The sequence below is a fragment of the Kogia breviceps genome, chromosome 12 (assembly GCF_026419965.1).
Source record: "Kogia breviceps isolate mKogBre1 chromosome 12, mKogBre1 haplotype 1, whole genome shotgun sequence".
NCBI lineage: Eukaryota > Metazoa > Chordata > Mammalia > Artiodactyla > Physeteridae > Kogia > Kogia breviceps.
This window is the reverse complement of record NC_081321.1, coordinates 55849750-55870909: the sequence shown is the minus strand read 5'-3', so window position 1 is coordinate 55870909 and position 21160 is coordinate 55849750. Positions and strand designations below refer to the sequence as shown.

Sequence of the window (21160 nt, the reverse complement as noted above, 5' to 3'; positions counted from 1 at the left end):
ATGTTTAATTATCAGTCTTAAGTCTTTCAACTCTTTTTAGAGGTTCAGTAATGATTTTTACTGATGTCTACTTTAAAACAACTTTCATTAATTACATTTTACTCAAATTGTACTTTGCATTACAGGGCTTGAGTGAATACCAGAGAAACTTTTTGTGGAAAAAGTCATATTTGTCAGAGTCCTGTAATTCCTCAGTGGGGAGAAGGTACCCATGGGCTGGACTTAGATCAGATCAATTAGGTAAGTTGAACAGCTAGTAGTCATTAGAAGTTGAATAAACTTTGGGGTTAAGTTTGCAAAATGATTTATTAAAAACTTGTAAAGCATTGTTCAGTTGGCCTGGTTGACTTACTCGTTTGTTTAACAAATATTTATTGAGGATTTACTGTAGGCCATGACTATTCCCCTCTTCTAGGGATATGACTTTGAACCAGACAGAGACCCTTAACTGTGGGGAAAACAGTAAACAAGTAACTCAATAAATAAACCAGGGGATTTCAGGTTGTTATATAAAATTGTAGGCTGGTGTGATAGATAACTGGATGGAGGGGTGGGTTGGAGGGAATACACTTTAGAATCACTGGTCAGGAAAGGCTTATTTGAAGTGATATTGGAGCTGAGACATGAAAGCTGAGAGTGGACAAGCATGGGGAGGGGTACTCCCAAGGTCTAGAGGAATGGAAGCTTAGATAGATTAAGCAGTTTGCCCAAGGTTCACAGCCCCTAAGTGACAGAACCATGATTTGAAATCAAGTCTGTGTTGTTCAAAGCCTGTGAGTTCAGAGGTCATGTTCTTGTCATCACACCTGCTTCCTCCCTGTATCTCAGGGAAGTTAGAACCCTCGGCCAAGGTTTCCCAGAGTGTGGTAGAGGGGGAAGGAGACAGACTGATTCCATTCAACCTGCTTGCTTAATTCTCCCTCACTAGAATATAAGATCTCTGAGAGCAGGGCTCTGTCTGTCTGTCTTTACCACCTTGTTCCTGCCTAGTACATGACACAGGGCCTTGGCATACTCTGGAGTTTATTAAACTTCATTTTTGAATGAATGAATAAACCTGGGTTTGAATCCACATTTGCTGTGTGACTTCGGGCAAACTGGGCCTGTTTCACCAAGTGGGACTTGGGAAGCCCATTGCACAGGATTCCTAGGAGGGATGAAATGAGATGTTCCTGTTAAGGGCTAGGTGCATATATATAGATGAGTGCTTGGTGCCCAACCTGTGACATGTGTGAGGGTGCCAGATGTGTAGTATATAAGTTCCTCCAACCTTAGATGTTTGAAGCCAGGAGAAGAAAGACTTACACGTGGGGTGGCAAGCCTGGGAAATTAGTAAGATGAGAGTGTTTCCAGGATTAGGTTTGGAGAACAAAGGGAAGAGTGGACGAGAGTGGGTGGTTCTTTTAGGATTCCTCTGAATTGTCAGGATCCTTTTCCCAGAGCCTGGCTTCAAAGACTGGGTGTCACTGCATCTTGGGCAGGGTGGTGCTCATAATCCTCTCCAAATGACCAGAAATTCCACAGATTCGAGGCTCCATTAGATTAAGAGTCCCAACATATATCTCTCAAAATGTAGCTAGCCCACTGAGGGCCTTGAGGGATATTATGACACGGAGCATTGGTTAACCACATAGTTGCCCCCATGTAACATTTTAGCTTAGATCAGCTACATGTGAGGGTAGGGGTGATGAAATGAGACCGCAGGAGCAGAGCCACTTTGGAGTATGGTACCTTGTGAGGAAGGAATGGTCTAGGGGGAGGCCTGTTAACAGGGAGGTAAGGGGGAGGGGCAGAGTGAGAACTCCAGGTTGCTCAGAAAGGGAGGTGGGGGCCAGGAAAGAACAGCAGCGGTGTTACCGAAAGCTGGCTGGGCGTTCTGTGCTTATTTTTCTTCATAGTGTATTTTGCACAGTGCTAGGAGACAAGGGTGAACCACTTGAGAATCTTCCCTTTTCATTTTGCTCTTCTTCCACCAGCCCTGCTCTGTGTTAAAGAGAGAAGTCTAGGGCAGTGGTCTTCAAGCTTTTGTGCTTTCATACCCGCTAAAAGAATTTAGAAAGTCTTATCTCTCTTCACATTTTAAAGTTGATATTTAATTTCTTTTTTTATCAAAAGTATAATGAAGGGCTTCCCTGGTGATGCAGTGGTTGAGAGTCCGCCTGCCAATGCAGGGAACACGGGTTTGTGCCCCGGTCTGGGAAGATCCCACGTGCTGCAGAGTGGCTGGGCCCGTGAGCCATGGCCCTGAGCCTGCGCGTCTGGAGCCTGTGCTCCACAATGGGAGAGGCCACAACAGTGAGAGGCCCGCATACCACAAAAAAAAAAAAAAAAAAAAAAAGTATAATGAATAGTTTCAAAGGATATGATTTCTAGCATATTGAATATAGTGTATACGTTTTACATGTCTTTTATTAAAATTTTGGAGCTAGCAATTGAGCTCAATTTATGGTAAATGTTCATTTAATTTGTAAAGTCAGTCCTCACTAGAAAACTAATCATGTAAATTAGAATTATTTTCTGTGAGAAAAAAGTCTGACTTTATTTTTTGGTCCACATAAATGCGTTAATATGCATATATGCATTTCACATAATGACTATCTTACACCTGAATTTTAATTCTAAGATAGGTAGATGGAAAAGGTGTTGTGCTGGATAAAATAAGGCACTGGTCTTTTGTTATTTCTAATCTCTGCCTTTGTTGCTTTGCTGTCAAATACTCTTCCTCAGGAGTTGTGCTTTCTTGAATTGTTCCTTTGTTTGTCCTCCCCACCTATGACAATTTTTTTATTCCATAGGGTGGTTGAGCGGCGTGTCTTTCTTGTATGAAGTGGGAAGAGAGTGATTATGAAGGGAGTGGTGAGAAAGGAAACTACAGATGGCAGATGCAGCCATTAGGCTGTCAGGAAGTAGCACACATGGAAGTTAGGATCTGGAAAGTGATTCCCTTAAGCTGCCCATTTCTGCTCCTGCCCCCCACACAATGTCGTTCTGTGCCTCCAGATATATATGCACCCAGTTTGAAGACCATGGTCTTGGGGAGACTTGTAAGGGTGGGGACCCTGGGTTTGATGGCCAGAACATCCATGATAGAGGCTAAATGGCTCTGGTTTTACCTAATGCCAGGTTGTCTGTCTACCTTCCCTTCTCTTCCAGTCTTAATCTTTCTTCTCTACCCCACCCTGCACTGTCTTCTTTCTTTTTAAAGAATGGCTCCAAACTAGGGCAGTATCTCAGTGACTGTCATTCCACAGAGCTCCTCTTACCAGGTAGAAGGTTAAGTTTTTTGGACATTTGCTTGCCAGACAGAAATATAGAGAAATAGTATCTTAGCCCTTGTCAAAAGGGTTCATTCTCTTTACTTCTCAGGAACTCAAGGCAAATGTAGAACTAAGATCCAGCATAATGACATCTTACCCCTTCTCATCTTGGTCTGCTGTACATAAGAGAAGCTTTGTGAAAAGTTCCAAATTTTGACAGCACCAGGGCCCATTGTTCTGTAAAGTAGCACAGGAAAGTAATTAGAAACGGAGGCAAACACATTCCACCTGGCTTGCCAGGTCCATCACGTTGCGATTCTAGCAACTTGTGTTAGGATAACTCGAACATTGTGACCCCAATTTAAAAATTATGGTCGAACTTTTAATGTTTCTTTAAAGCAAAATTAAAGATATTATGTTGAAAAACTATACTTTTTAAAATCCTGTAACTGGAAGGATATTGTGTATCTCAACTGATTTTAAATTCCATTTCTCCTCTCATACATGTGATTAAAAGTTGTCTTTGTAGCTTGATGCTTTGGTATCTGCTATTTTTGTACATTATATTTTGTAGGAATCACAAAAGAGCCAAGTTTTATTTCCAAAAGAAGAGTCCCTCACCATGACCCACAGATTTCAAAATCTCTTGAGTGGAATGGAGTTACCTCAGAGAACGCTGTGGTTGTATCACCAGAACCCGAAGCCCCCAGAATACCAGAACCACAGGAAGCAGAACAAAAAGAAGATGTTAACCAAGAAAGGGTTCTTGCACTAGACGCCTCCAGAGTTCCCAAGAGAACCAGATCTCACTCCGCAGACTCCAGAGCTGAAGGGGCTTCAGATATTGTGGAAAATAAGGAGGATGTAGTAGCAAATCATGTACCAGTTAATGAAAATGTGGAGCTGGAACATTCTACCAAGCTTCTTTCAGAAAACATAGATGGTGGGGTAGGTATATTCACTGTATTTCCTTTCAGAAGCATAGAATTCTTTGTAAATTTCATCATCATTTTAGTAATATTACATTTTGTGTGTAAATTTTTCCATTATTTGTTTTCTTGTCCAGTGTCTGTAGAAGAGTTGATAAGAGGCTGTTGACTTTAGTTATTATGACTTAGTTCTCTTCTTAATAGTTGCCATTTTGTTGCCATTTGTTTGTTGCCATTTACTAAGATAACCCTTCATTGGGTGCACAGCCTGCCTCTGGATTTTATTTATCATATATCAGCACCTGAGTCCTAAGGGACAGATCCAGTTGAGACAGAGAAAGGGAGTAGGCCATTACCTCTGGCAGGGATGGTGAGCTGACTTATACCTAGGCCCTTTTCAATTTCTTATTGTGTACTAGCAGAAAAAACAGAGTCTCAATTGACAAAATGCAAAAGAAAGGAGAGGTCTGGCTAGATCTCAAAAGATCTTGCAGTTCTGCTCTCTATGTCCCAGCTGGCCTGCGGCAGGTCCCTGCGAGCACATAAGCAGAGGCTGCAGGGACCTGTGCAGACACATCACTGCTTCCCCATTTTTCTCCACTCTACTGCTTCCTCCATCTCATGTCCACCGCTGACTGGAACCACGGAGAGGCATTTAGAAGTGTTGGAAAACCAGGGGGCATGGGAATCAAGGAAGGTGACGTGTAAGTCTGGTGGGCAGGGGAAGGGGTGTCCCCAAAGCAAGCTGTGGACGAGGTAATGTGCTGTTGTTTCTTAGTAATATATTCAATTATGCATAATTGGTAGGAAGGGACTGAGAAATGTTATCTACACTTGATCTTAGCCAAAAGGCCGAGAAGCAATGAGAGAAATGTTATCTTTTGTTGGGATGCACAATAATTCCTTGACGGTATTAAGGGAATTTTAAAGAGTTTGACAATTTAAAGGAAGATTAACAATTGAAGAAAGCTTTCTGTATGATGATGTACATATAGTTAATGATACCTTACTATACACTTAAAAATTTGTTAGGAGGGTAGATTTTTATGTTCTACGTTTTTTACCACAGTTAAAAAAAAGTTTGAATAGAAATTTTTAATAACTTTGAGTGGGATTTTTTTTTTTCCCCTAACAGTTGGATAGACTTCTACAGAAAAAAGCTGGACTGACTGTTGTTCCTTCACATAATGTCTTGAGAAATTCTGAATATCAAAGGCAGTTTGTTTGGAAGACCCCTAAGGAAACTGCTTCAGCTTTTGCAGCCAATCAGGTAGTTTAATGGATGCAATACATTTTTGAGGAATATCATCTAATCTAGTGTTGCAGATTTACATAGAACTAAGAACTGAAAGAAATTAGATACTTAAGATGGCCTGAAGGTAGGTTCTAGAAACATGAAAGTGAGAGTTTTGCTAAAATCATCCTATTACTTCTGATTTATAGTAGTAATATTATACTGTCCTAGGCCACTGATGATCATTGTTGCCAGATCCATCACATATACTAAATATGAGACAGGGTAATGAAAACTTGAGGACTGGTAAGTTGTTGCATGCTGTGAATTTTTTTTATTTATTAAAAAATTGTTAAATTGATTTTATTCTGAAATGTTGAATTTTGTTGACTAATATATTGCATGTTTTCTGTCTTCTAAGAAAGGTGTAATTGCGTTGGATATTTATTTTAATAAGTACAAAATAGGTTGAAAGTGATGCAAGATATATAATTTTGTCCTTATATCAAATGAGCGGTGATAGGAATTGTCAGTTTAACTATATAAATTCAAAAGCTATAATGGTAACTAAATGTGATATTAGGTTTCATTGTATCCTCACACAATTTTAGTATTAGACTACCATTACTAATATATACTCTGTTGTTTTACTACTATAATTCTCCAGACAGTTCTTAGCTCATTTATGTTCTTAACCATACTCCTAGGCTTAGGTAGGAAATACCTCCATTTAGAATATCCCCAGAGGCTCATGACAGCTTAGTCTTTTCTTTCTCACTCACCTGTGTACTTTATACACCCGTAAGGACCGAGAGGATAATTAGATTCAGCAAGACAATAATATGTCATCTTACACTAAGATAGTACCAGTGTTATCCTACAAATTGTAGCAGCTTTAGGCTTACTTACTTGTTACTCAGCTTTTAAAAAACTGAAATTTATATAACGTTTTAGGGACACATAAAATAACATAAATCAATACATACCCTTTATAAACCTAGTGAATAGAATCAGTACTTCTTTTGCTGGCTCACAAGTGTTGTTGGATAGAAAGTGTACCTACAAAATTACTTACAGCCTAAAAATTGTGCTGTTCAATTTTTGTAGAATATCTTACTTTTAAGGTACAGGTGATTCAAATCAAAGCCCTATTGACAACTTCTGCATACTTCAGTGAAAGCATTGTGTAGAAATGTTCTTTTGATAGTATCAGAAGTATAATATAAAATAAATCACTAGCAATACCTTCACTACTAGCTTTATTGCTTTCATTAGTGAGGGTTTCAGAGAATTTTTTTTGGAAGCAGATGCTCTTTGTTAGTTGAAAGCGTATCAGTTTTCAGGTCTGTGGATTGAAGAGCTCTGTGACAGAAACTTTCAAAGCTTGTTGATAGGGAACCTCTAAAGAAGTTGTTCCGTTCTATCAGACACCTGTTTTCTGAAAGGATGTCTTATATTAATATGTAAAGGAGTCAGAACAATTTTTGGCAGAAGAGTCCTTGAGGTTATACTGTACTTAAAAAGATATACTGTTTGGTTGTGATCTGTATGAAGGTGTATTATTCAGCGTTGTGAAGCAATAATATACCATATTTGAACTCCATATCTTTTCTATTTGCTTTCTTTGTAATCAGTGGTAATATACCATGAAATGGAAACCATATTATGAAATATTAAGGATAAAAGAAAACATTTTAAAAGAGAAACATGATAATTACCTGTTTTTTTCCTTGCTTTAAGCTAAAAATAAACAAAGGAAAAAACCTGAGCAAATGCATATGTCAGATATTCAAAACATAAGACTTTTTTATTGTTGTAAGAGGAAAAAAAATTCATGTCAAGGAGGAAAAAAGCCCTGCAGAGCTGACAACAGAGTTGCTTTGTAAAGCTAATGTGTATTTTCATATTATTAAAATTTGCCTATTTTACTATTCTCATTACCAAACTAATAGGGGGGTAGGGAACTTGGGGGAGAAAAAATATGGTTCATTATTTCTCTTGGCTTAAGCATTATTTGATTACAATAACTATTATTCAAAACATAGTAATGAGTAGAGAAAGTTGACCTTTGGATTTTCTCTCCAGCTTTACTGAGGTCTAATTGACAAAAATTATATATTTATGATGTACGATGTGAAGTTTTGACGTATGTATTCATTCTGAAATGATTACCACAATCAAGCTAATTAACACATCTATCACCTCACATAGTTACCATTTTTGTGTGTGTGTGGTGAGAACACTTAAGATCTATCCTTTTAGCAAATTTTGAGTACATAATACAGTATTGTTAACTATATTCATGCTGTACTTCAGATCTCCATAACTTACTTATCCTGCATAATTGAAACTTTGTACCTTTTGACCAACATCTCTCCATTTCTCCCACCCCCTGGTAACCACCATTCTATTCGCTGCTTCTGTGAGTTCCTTTAGATTCCACATATAAGTGGGATCATATAATGCAGTATTTGTCTTTCTGTGCTTGGCTCATTTCACTTAGCATATGTTCCCCAGGTTCATCCATGTTGTTGCAGGTGAGAGGATTTTTTTTTAAGGCTGAATAGTAATACATTTTCTTTATCCATTCATCTGTCCACGGACACTTAGACTGATTCCATATTGTGGCTACTATGAATAATGCTATAATGAACATGGGAATGTAGATGTCTTTTGAGATACTGATTTCATTGCCCTTGGATATATACCTAGAAGTGGGGTTGCTGGATCTATTTTAATTTTTTTGAGGACCCTCTATACTGCTTTCCATAATGGCCATATCAATTTACATTCCCACCAACAGTGGACAGGGGTTCCCTTTTCTCTGCATCCTTGCCAACACTTGTTACCATTTGTATTTTTGATAATAGCCATTCTAACATGTGAGGTGAAATCTCACTGATGTTGATTTATTCCTTTATGATTAGTGATGTTGAGCACCTGTGCATGTACCCGTTGGTCATTTGTGTGTCTTCTTTGGAAAAAAGTTCCTTTGCCCATTTTTAATCGGATTGCTTTTTTTTTTCTATTGAGTTTTATGAGTTCTTTATTACGTTGAATATTAACTCTTTATCAGATATATGATTTGCAAATAGTGTATCTTGGTTTGATGTAGTCCCACTTGTTTATTTTTGCTTTGGTTGCCTTTGTTTTTGGTATCAAATCCAAAAATCCATCATCAAGACCCATGTCAAGGAGCTTAGCCTATGTTTTCTTCTAGAAGTTTTATGGTTTCAGGGCTCACGTGCAAGTCTTTAATCCATTTTGAGGTAATTTTTATGTATGGCACAAGACAGTGGTCCATTTTCATTCTTTTGTGTGTAGCTGTCCAGTTTTCGCAACACCATTTATTGAAGAGACCCTTTCGCCATTGTATGTTCTTGGCCATATACACATGAGCTTATTTCTGGACTCCTTATTCTGTTCCATTGATCTATATGTCTGTTTTTATGCCTCTTTGCCCATTTTTTAATTGGGTTGTTTTCTTGCTATTGAGTTGAGTTCCTTAAATATTTTAAATATTGACCCCTTATGAGATGAATGCAGGTATTTTCTCCCACTCAATATATTGTCTCTTCACTCTGTTGATTGTTTTCTGTACAGAAGTTGTTTTAGTTTGATGCAGTCCCATTTGTCTGTTTTTGCTTTTGTTGCAATGGATGTTAATTAGTTAGACATGTGAAATGAAATTACAGTTGTATATAATTTTCCCTTTTTTGTATCCCGTGATTCAACTTTATATGTGAAATTTTTTAAGCAATTGAAGAAGTTCTGTATATTTAACAAAAAACTAAACTAAAGTAATTTTTTTTAAAGGTTTTCCACAATAAAAGCAAATTTGTTCCACAATTCAAAGGTAACTCAGTCATCCATGAAACTGAATACAAAAGAAATTTTAAGGGTTTATCTCCAGTGAAAGAACCAAAACAAAGAAATCATTTGAAGGAAAACGGAAATTTTGAAACGGTATCTCCTGAAAAGAAGGTAATTGTCAGTTTTTAAACAAAATAAAATCCTCATGATTTGAAACTCTCCACATTTTCTTTTACTTACCACCATTTGGAACTTTACAAATTTCCTTTTACTTATCACCATTTGAGATTTTGTTTTTAGCTAGTTCACTAATTTGTTTATTTATTCACTAAACTTCAAATGTTCAACTAGCACCTGGTAGAAACCAGGCACCAAGTAGGTGCTGAGAATATAATGATAACTACACTAAGCCCTAAGCAGTGCTTGGGTCAGTGGGGAGACAGATCTAAATAATTAAGTGTCATACAGTGCAGCAAATACTTAGCAGTACAGCAGGTAAGTCTGCTATGTCTAATATCAAATGATTGTCCTTATAGTAATGTGAGCTCCAGGGGTTACAGTGGTGATAGAAACACATACTTTAAATTAAATAGTGGAAATCAGATAGAAACACACATCCGCACATGTATTTTAAACCATAGCTTTAGTATGCCAAATTATAGCCAGTATAATTCACACGATTTACCTTGGTATACACAAACACCTACTTGTCTGTGTGAAATTACAGCTGTTTCAGTTACAGCATCAGGTTAAAATTATTGTAAATTATAGGTAAATCAGGGGTAAGTCGTATTTTTTGATCTCCTGGAATGTCATACCTGAAATGTTATGGGTTCTAAGAATAAAAATTGGGCTTCCCTGGTGGCGCAGTGGTTGAGAGTCTGCCTGCCGATGGAGGGGACACAGGTTCGTGCCCCGGTCACATGCTGAGGAGCGGCTGGGCCCGTGAGCCATGGCCGCTGAGCCTGCGCGTCCGGAGCCTGTGCTCCGCAACGGGAGAGGCCACAGCAGTGAGACACCCACGTACCGCAAAAAGGGAAAAAAAAAAAGAATAAAAATTATATGACTAAAAGTAAAATAATTTATATATATAACTATACATATATAAAAATTATATATGTATATATATGTCATTCATATATATTATGATATATATGTTTAATAATATATACACTTTTGGGACCTATAATGTTCTTGAAAAAAAGAATTGTTAAGTTATTCAGTAAAGCTGTGTACTAACTTACAGTAATTAAATGGAAGGTCCCAATGAGTAACAATTAAATGTAAACTTAGAATATCAAGGGAAAATGTAAGACCAGTGTTCAATAGGTCGTTAACATAAAGTTTATTTATTTAGATGTTTGTTAATTAAAATTTTTTCCTAGCCAAGTATCTAAAATTTTTATTGTTAGAAAATGAAACCATATCCTGAGCTATATACTTCAGGAAACTAACCAGATACACTAGTTTCAAAACTTGCTTGTTGATTTTTTATGATTTCTGTGTTATCTTTAGTAGTTAAAGCTTACTTTTGAAAACAGAATTGTAATTCAGTATCCAGTTATACTTTATAACATCTGTGTTTTCACTTTAATGTATAACATAAATTGAGCATAAAAAGTTTAAATTATTTTCATTTTAGGATAATAAAACAGATGATCTTTTAAAATTAGAAGCAGAGATGGAATCAAAAGACTCAAACCAGCCTAAAAAGAAACTTACTCCTTGGAGACATCAAAGGCTTGGGTATGTATTTTGTAAGAAAAATATCATGGTATTTGGATGATCAACATGGTGAAATATTTACTCTCATTTCATTTCTGTTAGGAAGGTGCATTCTGAATATAGAGCAAAATTTCTGAGCCCAGCCCAGTATTTCTATAAAGCTGGGACTTGGACACGTGTGAAGGAAAACATACCAAATCAGGTGAGTATATAAGCTCAGGAAGCCCACATGTTCTTTGGCACTATATCAGTTTAATTTCACAATAGTTTCACCTAGTAGTAGAGACGACAATATGAAAATGTATGATGCGGTAATAGCACTAAAAGTATCAGGAACTTAAACTGTATGTATGAGGATATAGTTTATCAGTGTGTTTACTTTTTAAAAAAAATACTAGCTTAGAGATTAGTATTATTATAAGGTCTTTAAAGTTAAAAATGTTTTAAAAATCAAATATTTATGTTAATTAAGTCAGTTTATAGAATTGTAGCATTATAGATTTGATTATTTTATAACCTTCAGACCTCTACTCTCTCAATTCAAGATTGATTAATTTTTCAAGATTAGTTTATCTGACTGACGTGCCCTGTTAGCATGTACTAATAGTGCAGTCTGCAAGCACAAGGAAGGAGTGGCCTGTGTTGATAGAGGTTTGAGTTCTAGTGTTGGGATACCCTGACATATGGGAGAAATTCTGAGGATCCTAAAGAAAGGTTGGAAGAAAAGGGTGATTCTAGAATTGGTGAGTGCTAGTTTAGTACTAGCTGCTTACAGCTAAAGGATAAACAGTGGAGCTTTGTTGGTTATTGTGTAGTTAGCATCTTTTAAACTACGTCTTGATGGTTTGCTCCCCTTTCTGTGTGAATAAGCTAAATGAGAACATTTTAGATTAGACATTATAAAGAGAGGGATAATTTGGATGGGGAATCGGCTCTTGGCCCTGGTAGCTCCCAGACCTATGTCCTAGTGACGATATTGGGTTGGCCAAAAAGTTCATTCCAGTTTTTCCATAAGATGTTACAGAAAACCCGAGCGAACTTTTCGGCCAACCAAGTATCACTGGGGGCAAAATTCCTATACTCACCCTGGTGAAGTCAAGTTAAAAATGAGAGCATTGAAAGCAGCCATGACAGAAGAAAGGAATTGAGTCAGTTTTGAATTCTTGAGCAGTTTCTGAGCATGCCAGACCTCGGTGAGGATCTCTGTGCCTGAGGAGTCTGATGGGCAATGAGGGAAAACCCCAGGCAAAGGCAAGAACAGAGTGTGGCCATAGAGGGCGTGTGTGGCCAGTTGATAGGTGTCAGCCACTGCCCTGTCGTGTTCCGGTACTTCACTAGGTTGGGTTCATGAGAAGCTCCTTGTTTTGGAAAGATTATCCCTTAGTATGAGACTTCTTTGAAGGAAGATGAGTTGGTATTTAGGCCTCAGATCTAAACATTTAATGGACTCAGAGGACTGTTATGTCTGGAGCCGTGATAATGTGACAGTCCTTATCCTGCCCTTGTGGAAGAGAACATTTTTGTTTTTGTTGTTAATTTAAGATCGGTCTTTAAGATTTTCTATTATAATATCTTGGTAATGTGACTTTTCTGAAGGTTTGTTTTATGAATTGCAATTGGTGGTTGAAAATGTTTAAATTAGTAGAATAGTTTGCCTTAACTTCATGGTCAAAATCATTCAAAAAAACAAATTGGAGTTAGAAAAGAATAAGAATTTTTAGTTATGAGGTTAGTGATAACTATCACTGATAGTGATAATAGTTTTAGTCTATCAGGTCATAGACATTTAATATGGGCCATACTTTCTTATATCTTACATTTTTTTCCCTGGAAGATACTTACTGTATGTGGCTGATTTTGAGGTACCTGCATATAAGGTACTCCCTCATTTTCCTACTCCTAACATTTCATGGAATATTATTCACACTCGTCAAATGCATTTGGACATCAGTGACTTTTTTTATCATTAGAATATTAACGCACTTTGAATCATGTTACAGTTTTCTAGTCCATGTATCATCTTCATTTCCCTCTTTCTTCTTTGAGATATTGTACTTTTAAAATCTATTTATAGTCTAGTCACTAGATATTGTATCCTGTGTCCCAAGTTCCTATTCACATAACATTAGGGTAGTTGGTTTTATTTGTCCAGTGGTTGTATATTTGTTATCTCTATACTATAAGCAGTGGCTCTGTTCCTCTTTAAAATGCTCACTTGAAGGCTGTTTTTTAATAATAATCAGCAACTGCAACTGTTAAGTCCAATCCTAGAATAACTACTGGATCTGTGATAAATGTCTTTTTTTCCTGATTGTTAGGTAGTCTTCTAATCCTCCCAACTGCATTGGTTGAGATAACTTTTTTCTAATGTGTCTTCCAGAAATAGGACTTTGTTTCAAGATGAAGTGCCACATTGAGACATTCTGTAATTTGACAGACATTGTAAGGACTTTTAGGTATAAGATGACTCTTCATTTTCAGGGGATGATTTTGGGAAAAAGGAGTATTTTATTCCCCAGTTTTCTGAGTTTGAATTTTTCACATATAAATTTTAAACAACTTAGTTGAATTCTTAATTTGGGAAAAGAAATCCAGAAAGGAAAACGTTCTACTTGTAGCATTTAATATTATGTAACCTGATGGTGTTACTTGACCTGAAAAGGGGTGTGTGTATGGCTTTAACTGAGTTAGGCATGGTTTATTCATATCCTTTTTAGTGGCTCCTTTTTTTGGCTGTAGGGATTGTTTTTAATACTGAGTTCACACCATTGATTTTTCTTCTCTTTCTAGAACACCTTACTTTGGAAATATTAGTGTCCTATTTTTTTCATCTTAGTTTAGGATTACAGAAGTTTAAAATCATGTATTTGTAAAATATAACATTAGTACTAAGATTATTAACAAAGATTGCTGATAAAGTCAATTTAAAACATTGAGTTTTGAATGTCAGTAACAAATAGAACTGAATAAAGTTTTACAGAATTTCTGTATCTCCCCTCCCTTCTTTAAAAAAGGTTTATGTCAGATAAAACTGGGTCACTTTGTACATGGAGGGGATGTTCTCCCATCCTCTCATTTCATCAATTAGGGAGGTCCTCCCGCATGGATAGAATGCAGCCTTCTCTGCAGCTCCTTCTTGTTCTACCCTACACACAGTGCAGGACTGGTAGGACCCCCTTTTGAAACCACTCTTTCAGTTTATATCTCATTTGTTTATTATGGCATAGATCGTACCAATATTATGATAATGATTTATCATATAGGAGGAGGTCGGCCTGCTGTACCAGATTGTGAACACATTGAGTGCAGGAACTTTCTTGCTTATCTTTGCTACCAGCCGTCTAGCTCAGGCCTAGCGCTTAGTCCATACTCAGGACAGGTTGTGGAATCAATGTTGAAAGTATACATTCTCCCTCACCTCAAGGAGTTCATAGGTTAATGGAAAGAATGACACAAGCAATAATTCCAGAAGAATGAAATAAGTACTAGTGGGGATATACACCAAGGGCTTTGAGAACCCAGTGGGGAGGAAGTGATCCTAAGGCATGAAGATTTTTTCATGTAGGTGATGGAGTGACCATGATACATTTGAAGCATGGGGGTGCTATTAGAAATAAAATCTGGATTATATCAAGGCACTTTATTATAAGGTTCCCATGCCTTCAGAATACACTGGTTAAGTACTCTCACAGAAGTCAAGTGTTCCAGGTGCTCTGTGAATTGGGCTCCCTTTTCCCAGTTAATGGTGCAGGAACTGCATCTTTTTCACATGGATGCTCATATGATCACTACATCTCAAGCCATTTCTCCAATTTTTTTTTTTTTTTTTTTTTTTCGTGGTACGCGGGCCTCTCATTGTTTTGGCCTCTCCCATTGCGGAGCACAGGCTCCGGACGCGCAGGCTCAGCGGCCATGGCTCACGGGCCCAGCCGCTCCACGGCATGTGGGATCTTCCCAGACCGGGGCACGAACCCGTGTCCCCTGCATCGGCAGGAGGACTCTCAACCACTGCGCCACCAGGGAAGCCCTCAAGCCATTTCTAAAGGTGGAAAATAAATGTTGGAAGTTGCTACCATGGGAATACGCCTGGCAATTGTTTGTCTATTATCCCCCATTTATTTAAAAAAAAAAAAAAAGAATACACTGGTTAAGAGTTCAACAGACTCAATACCTATTAAATGCAAAAAACATTATTAGTAATTTTCTTTAAAGTATAAGAGTTGAAAAAAATGATAAATGAACATGGCTTAATTTTTTTAACAGTATTTTTTTTTTTTTTTTTTTTTTTTTTGGTTTTTGTGGTACGCGGGCCTCTCACTGTTGTGGCCTCTCCCGTTGCGGAGCACAGGCTCCGGACGCACAGGCTCAGCCGCTCCGCAGCATGTGGGATCTTCCCGGACCGGGGCACGAACCCGTGTCCCCTGCATCGGCAGGCGGATTCTCAACCACTGCGCCACCAGGGAAGCCCTTAACAGTATTTTTGAATTATCTTTTAGGAATGTTTCAGGTTTGGTTCATTAGAGCAGTAGAACTCTGTTGGGATTATGTGTTTTCTTTTGCCCTGGCAGGCACTGTCCTTTGCTTTGTCTGATTCCCTAGAGATATAGCACTTGCATCCCTCTGCATCAGTAGTATTTTCCTAAGGAGCTGAGGATATGTTTCTCCAGTTGCTTTTGCAATGCCAATTTTCATTATTTGCTTTTTTGCCTTTAAGTGAGAGAAAAGCAGGTTTTTTTTTTGCTTTTATTGTTTTAACTTTTAATTTTATATTGGAGTATAGTTGATTAACAATGTTGTGATAATTTCAGGTATACAGCAAAGTGATTCAGTTATACATACACATGTATCTATTCTTTTCCCATTTAGGTTGTTACATAATATGAAAAAAGCGATTTTAGCAGACAGTATCCAGGTATCCTTTTAAGGCTAATATTTGTATTTATGATAGGAAAAAATTATACAGTTTTTTGAGAAATTATTTTAAGCAGATTATTCAAAACTATTTTAAGCTGCAACTTAATTTTTTTACATTGTGGATTTGTATTCAGGGAAGCCAGAAGGTGGCAGTATGATGTATAAAATGAAAGGGTTTCAATGAGTATAAAAGACTCCTTTTCGTGTGAAAATATGTTATTTGCATATTAGGGAATTCAAGTCACCTTATATTAATAGTTCATCAGAACTTTTTTTTGGTATCCTGTTGCTTTGTCGAATATATTAGTTATTATTTTGTGGGATAGTCTTTTAAATTATGTATTTAATACTGGTTTTGCTGATTACAAGGGAATGTTGAGGAATTTGGAGGGGAAAGCCTCATGACTCTCTCAGTGGAGCTTCTGTAGTAGCAGCAGGTGTATATAAGCCTAGAAGTAAAGACTGGGGCTAGGGGTTTCTGGCATGTCAGTACTCTTCCAGAGGTGGGGAAATAGTAATTAGGTTACCTTGTCGCAGACAGCATTCCACCCATGCAAGAATGTGGTTGATTTTCAAGGCAATGTTAAAGTATCTTGTTACTGAATTAAATGTTACTGAAAATACTAAAAAAAAATTGATTGACAAGTTTGGTATATATTTAGAAGGAAAAATAATAAGGTATTTCAGTGATTGCCATTAATATTCAATTATGGCATTAACCTGTCATTAAGTATGTTTCTGTATTCCTCCCCTAGGGTTTTCTAAATGCCATGTGGTATGCGGAGGTTGGTTGCTTTTGAGTTTTTAAATCTGTAATAATGCATAGAGTACTTGTGTAATTTCAGTTGAAGTAAGAAGTAGGTGTCACTATTTTTCTTAGCTGCTGCAAATTTCTCCCTGCCTGCTGACCTGAAGTAAAATAACTGCATTGTGCATCAGCTTGACTGTTTTAATTTCTGCTTAAAAATGCACATAGTCTGATGAATGTATGTGGCTACTTTTGCCTTTCTTTCTTCTTGGTCTCTGGCTGTATTTGTACAATGTCTTGGATATGCTACTTGGTGATATTTGCAAAGGAGAATTTACAATGATACATGATATCTCAATTTTCCTGCATAGGTTAAAGAACTCCGAGAGAAGGCTGAGTTTTATAGAAAACGAGTTCAGGGAACTCATTTTTCTCGGGACCATCTGAATCAGATTCTGTCTGAAAACAACCGCTGTTGGGATGTCTCCTCGACCACGAGCTCAGAAGGAACCATTAGTAGCAACATTAGAGCACTAGATCTTGCTGGGTGAGATGTTATTTGTGGATAGTGGAAAAGTATGTTATAGATTATGTAGATCATGGAATTACATAGGAAACTGATATGAAGACTCAAAAGTTGTCTAGCCAAATGGAAATATACCAGCCACTTATTACATTTCATTATTTTTAGTTTATTCTATGTGAAAAGTAAAGCTATACATACTTGCTTTACACACTTGGGTAGAAATAATACACAATTTAAATCTGGAAGATTGGATTTTATAATATTCCTTCTTAGCAGTTAAGAGTAGACTAGGGATGACTATACAGTAGACGTAAAAAACTTTAAAAAGGAAAACAAAGAAAAAGGTGACAATAATAAAAACTTAGAGAATATTATCTATTAGTACATTTCCATTATCATTCATTAATGGATTTTTGTGGTTAATATGGAACTTCCACCCTGATTCTACAGAAGAATTCTCTGCTATTTTGGGTTTTAAAGTGAACACAATTAAACTGTTTCTAAGAGGAATAGCACATCGATTTGTAGCAAATAAAATAGTTTTTGGTTTTTATAGTGTATTAGTATAACCATACATACCAAATTAACTATAAATTCTAATTATGTGACATCTGATTTTTAAAGTTCATCACAAAATCTGTTCTTTAACAATGACTTGAAAAGATTAATATATCTAAAATATAAAATTTGAATCAGCTTATTTGATCCATAAGTACACATGAGTTTGTGCACAAACCCTAATTGAGTAACTGAACAAGTTAGACCATGTGAGAGGGTCCTAGTTTATGTATGCAGAGGCCACTCAAGAGATACATGTGAGTTTTATCAGCAGTGGTGCAGGCATGTATATGTGATGGGAGGAGTAAAAGGAGATAAATATAATTTATTTTGGAATATCTTAATAGATTATAACTTTAACTTCTATTGTAACATGAACTCTTAATTTGATTTTTTTCTTCAGTATCTGGGCAAGGCAATATCAGTGGGAAACAGAGTTGTGAACCATGGAAGGCAATGACAGACTTATTAAAATAAGTATGAATTAGAAACCTCAAATGACTCAATTTAAAATAAAACTTATTTTTGTTATGCAGAGATCCTACAAGCCATAAGACTTTGCAGAAATGTCCTTCTACAAAACTAGAAGAAAAAAGACCTATCTTGGAAGAACAGCCCCAGAAAACTACCACAGAGAAATTGGGTGTGTCAGATGCTCCTGTTAGAAGGCGTCTGGCTTGGGATGCAGAGAACACCACTGAAGACACACAGAAACAGCCAAGAGAGGAGGAGGAAGAGGAGGAAAGGGACAAGCAGGTTAATGTGGGAGAGCTAGAGAAGTTGGAAGTACAGGAAAAATCTAAAGCAGACAAGATAAAAGAAGGGTGAGCGTTTTATTTTTTATTTTATTTTTTTATTTTTTTTAACATCTTTATTGGAGTATAATTGTTTTACAATAGTGTGTTAGTTTTTCCTTTACAACAAACGGAATCAGTTATACATATACATATGTTCCCATATCTCTTCCCTCTTGCATCACCCTCTCTCCCACCCTCCCTATCCCACCCCTCTAGGTGGTCACAAAGCACAGAGGTGATCTCCCTGTGCTATGCAGCAGCTTCCCACTAGCTATCTAATTTACATTTGATAGTGTATATATGTCCCTGCCACTCTCTCACTTCGTCACAGCCCAGGGTGAGCGTTTTAAATTAATCAGTATATAGACGAATTATTGTTCATAGTTAATATGTATTTCGTTTTGTCACTAATTAATTATAGTGGTTTACACTTTTGGTTTTATGACTCATAAAGAGCAGATTTTACTTTAATGTCACGAAATAGACATTTCTTTATGGTTTATATAATTTAATTCACTCAGGTATTTGAGTCACCACTACTTGGTAATTGAACATTGAGCTACTTGGGGAGGAAGTAGTTAGGGTTATTTTCATTTATATCCTGCTAATTATGATTTGCTAGATATCTCCGGAAGTATGACTTTATGACTTGAAGAAAATAACTGATATTCTTTACTATCAGATGGTTATACTACCAAAAAGAAAGAAGTTTTGTAATATTAAAATAAGTGATTTCCTACCAAATGTAAATGGGAAGCAGCTGCATAGCACAGGGAGATCAGCTTGGTGCTTTGTTTCCACCTAGAGGGGTGGGATAGGGAGGGTGGGAGGGAGACGCAAGAGGGAGGAGATATGGGGATACATGTATATGTATAGCTGATTCACTTTGTTATAAAGCAGAAACTAACACACCATTGTAAAGCAATTATACTCCAATAAAGATGTTAAAAATTTTTTTTAAATAAAATAAGTGATTTCTGCAAATAGCTAATTTCCATTGATTTATATGCAGATTGCTTTGGGGAGTGGTTCTCTACCATTGGTTATGGTATTTTTTTGTCCATAGTCCAATACCCTTATCATTCATTCATGAGTTTTGCAGTTAATATGGAACTTAGGTTCTGATTTAATGGAAGAATTCTCTGGTGTGTTGCTGACTTGCAGTGATCTCACCTCTTTTCCAATATTCAGTTACTCTTAACTGTGTGTAGATTTGTTTATTTTTTTCAGAAACAAAATGGCCTTCTCTTATAGCTTTATAGTTTAATTGCATAATGATGGCAAAGTATTTTTTTATTATATTTTCTGGAGGACATGCTTCATAATTGTTTTAATTTGTAGGTCAGAGTCGTCTTCTGTGTCCTCGGGAAAAGGAGGCAGGCTTCCTACTCCGAAGCTAAGAGAACTTGGTGGAATCCAGAGGACTCATCACGATCTTACCACTCCAGCTGTTGGTAACAGGCAAACACTGTGCAGTTCTATTTTCACCTGCTTTCTCTACATGATAATTTAGTTTAATCAAAATATAGCATCTTTTGCATTTTTCCAGGTGGTGCTGTTTTAGTGTCTCCATCTAAAATGAAGCCTTCAGTTGCAGAACAGAGAAAAAGAATGTCCTCTCAGGATGGCTTAGAAACTTTGAAGAATGATTTTAGGAAGGTAAATATTTATATTTTGGAGAAAAACATCTCTTCAGGAAGTGATTATTTTAGTCACATGCAATAAGTGAATGAGAGGTTCTGATTTTAGAAAATTCTGCCTATCATATATGGAGATGATGCTCTTAACTTACTTTCAGAAGGCAAAGGCATTGAATTGTTTTTTTGGGTAGTGGCACAGTATTTCTGCTCTACTTTCAATTTTTGTCAATAGTGACAACAGGAAGAGGGAGAAGAAAAACAATACTATTGACTGAGGACCTTCTGTGGCAGTTTTGTTCCAGCTATGTTCCTGGCGCTGATTGAACACTAGAGATGTAGCAGTGAGAGGAGCAGGTAAAAATCCTGGCCCTCACTGAACTTACATTCTAGTGGAGGAGAGAGACAATAAACAGGATAACTAGGTAAAATACATAGTATTTTAGATAGTGATGAGAACTAAGGAGAAAAATAAAGCAGGGGAGGTGAGTAGGAGGTGGCCAGGGAAGTTCTCACTGAGAGGGTAACGTTTGAGTAGAATCTGAAGCAGGTGAAGGACTGACCCATATGCATATCTAGGAAGGCATTCCAGGCAAAAAGAATAGCAAGTGCAAAGTCCTCCAGGTGAGAAGTTACCTGATTCTTTGAGCAACAGGCAGGAGTGGAGCTGAGAGCAAGAAAGGGAGAATAAGATGGGCAATGATGTCAGAGGCATAATGAGGACCTAAATTGTGGAGGGCCTTATAGGTCATAGCAAAGACTTTGCATTTTATTCTGAATGGAATGGAAAGCCTTTAGAGGGGCAGAGGAGTGATATGATTCGACATGGGTTTTTCCAAGGTCACTCTGGCAACTGTATTGGGAATAGACAGTAGGGGTGCAAGAGCAAGGGCTTGAAACTGGTTAGTCAATTACAATATCCAGGCAAGAGGTGATGGTCATTTGGATCATAGCAGTAGCTGTACCAGGAGCTAGATTTGGTTATTTTCCATTGCCTATCCCTTGGTTGCTGGTAGGCAGAG

General features: G+C 37.0%; 1 protein-coding gene across 5 annotated transcripts in view; it reads left to right on the top strand.

Annotated features, from left to right (window-relative positions):
- MDM1 (Mdm1 nuclear protein) overlaps window positions 1-21160 on the top strand; it is a 30256-nt gene that overhangs the window by 1074 nt on the left and 8022 nt on the right. For 3 of the 5 annotated variants that reach the window (XM_059081426.2, XM_067008303.1, XM_067008304.1), the window contains exons 2-12: window positions 126-240; window positions 3832-4205; window positions 5322-5456; window positions 9237-9404; window positions 10876-10979; window positions 11061-11160; window positions 16628-16657; window positions 16992-17167; window positions 18241-18528; window positions 19843-19955; window positions 20051-20160. In XM_059081426.2, the coding sequence (XP_058937409.1) occupies window positions 126-240; window positions 3832-4205; window positions 5322-5456; window positions 9237-9404; window positions 10876-10979; window positions 11061-11160; window positions 16628-16657; window positions 16992-17167; window positions 18241-18528; window positions 19843-19955; window positions 20051-20160 (1713 nt within the window). Of the gene's footprint in view, window positions 1-125; window positions 241-3366; window positions 3444-3831; window positions 4206-5321; window positions 5457-9236; window positions 9405-10875; window positions 10980-11060; window positions 11161-16627; window positions 16658-16991; window positions 17168-18240; window positions 18529-19842; window positions 19956-20050; window positions 20161-21160 lie in introns of those variants that run through there. The other 2 variants (XM_059081427.2, XM_059081429.2) reach the window with 2 other exon arrangements.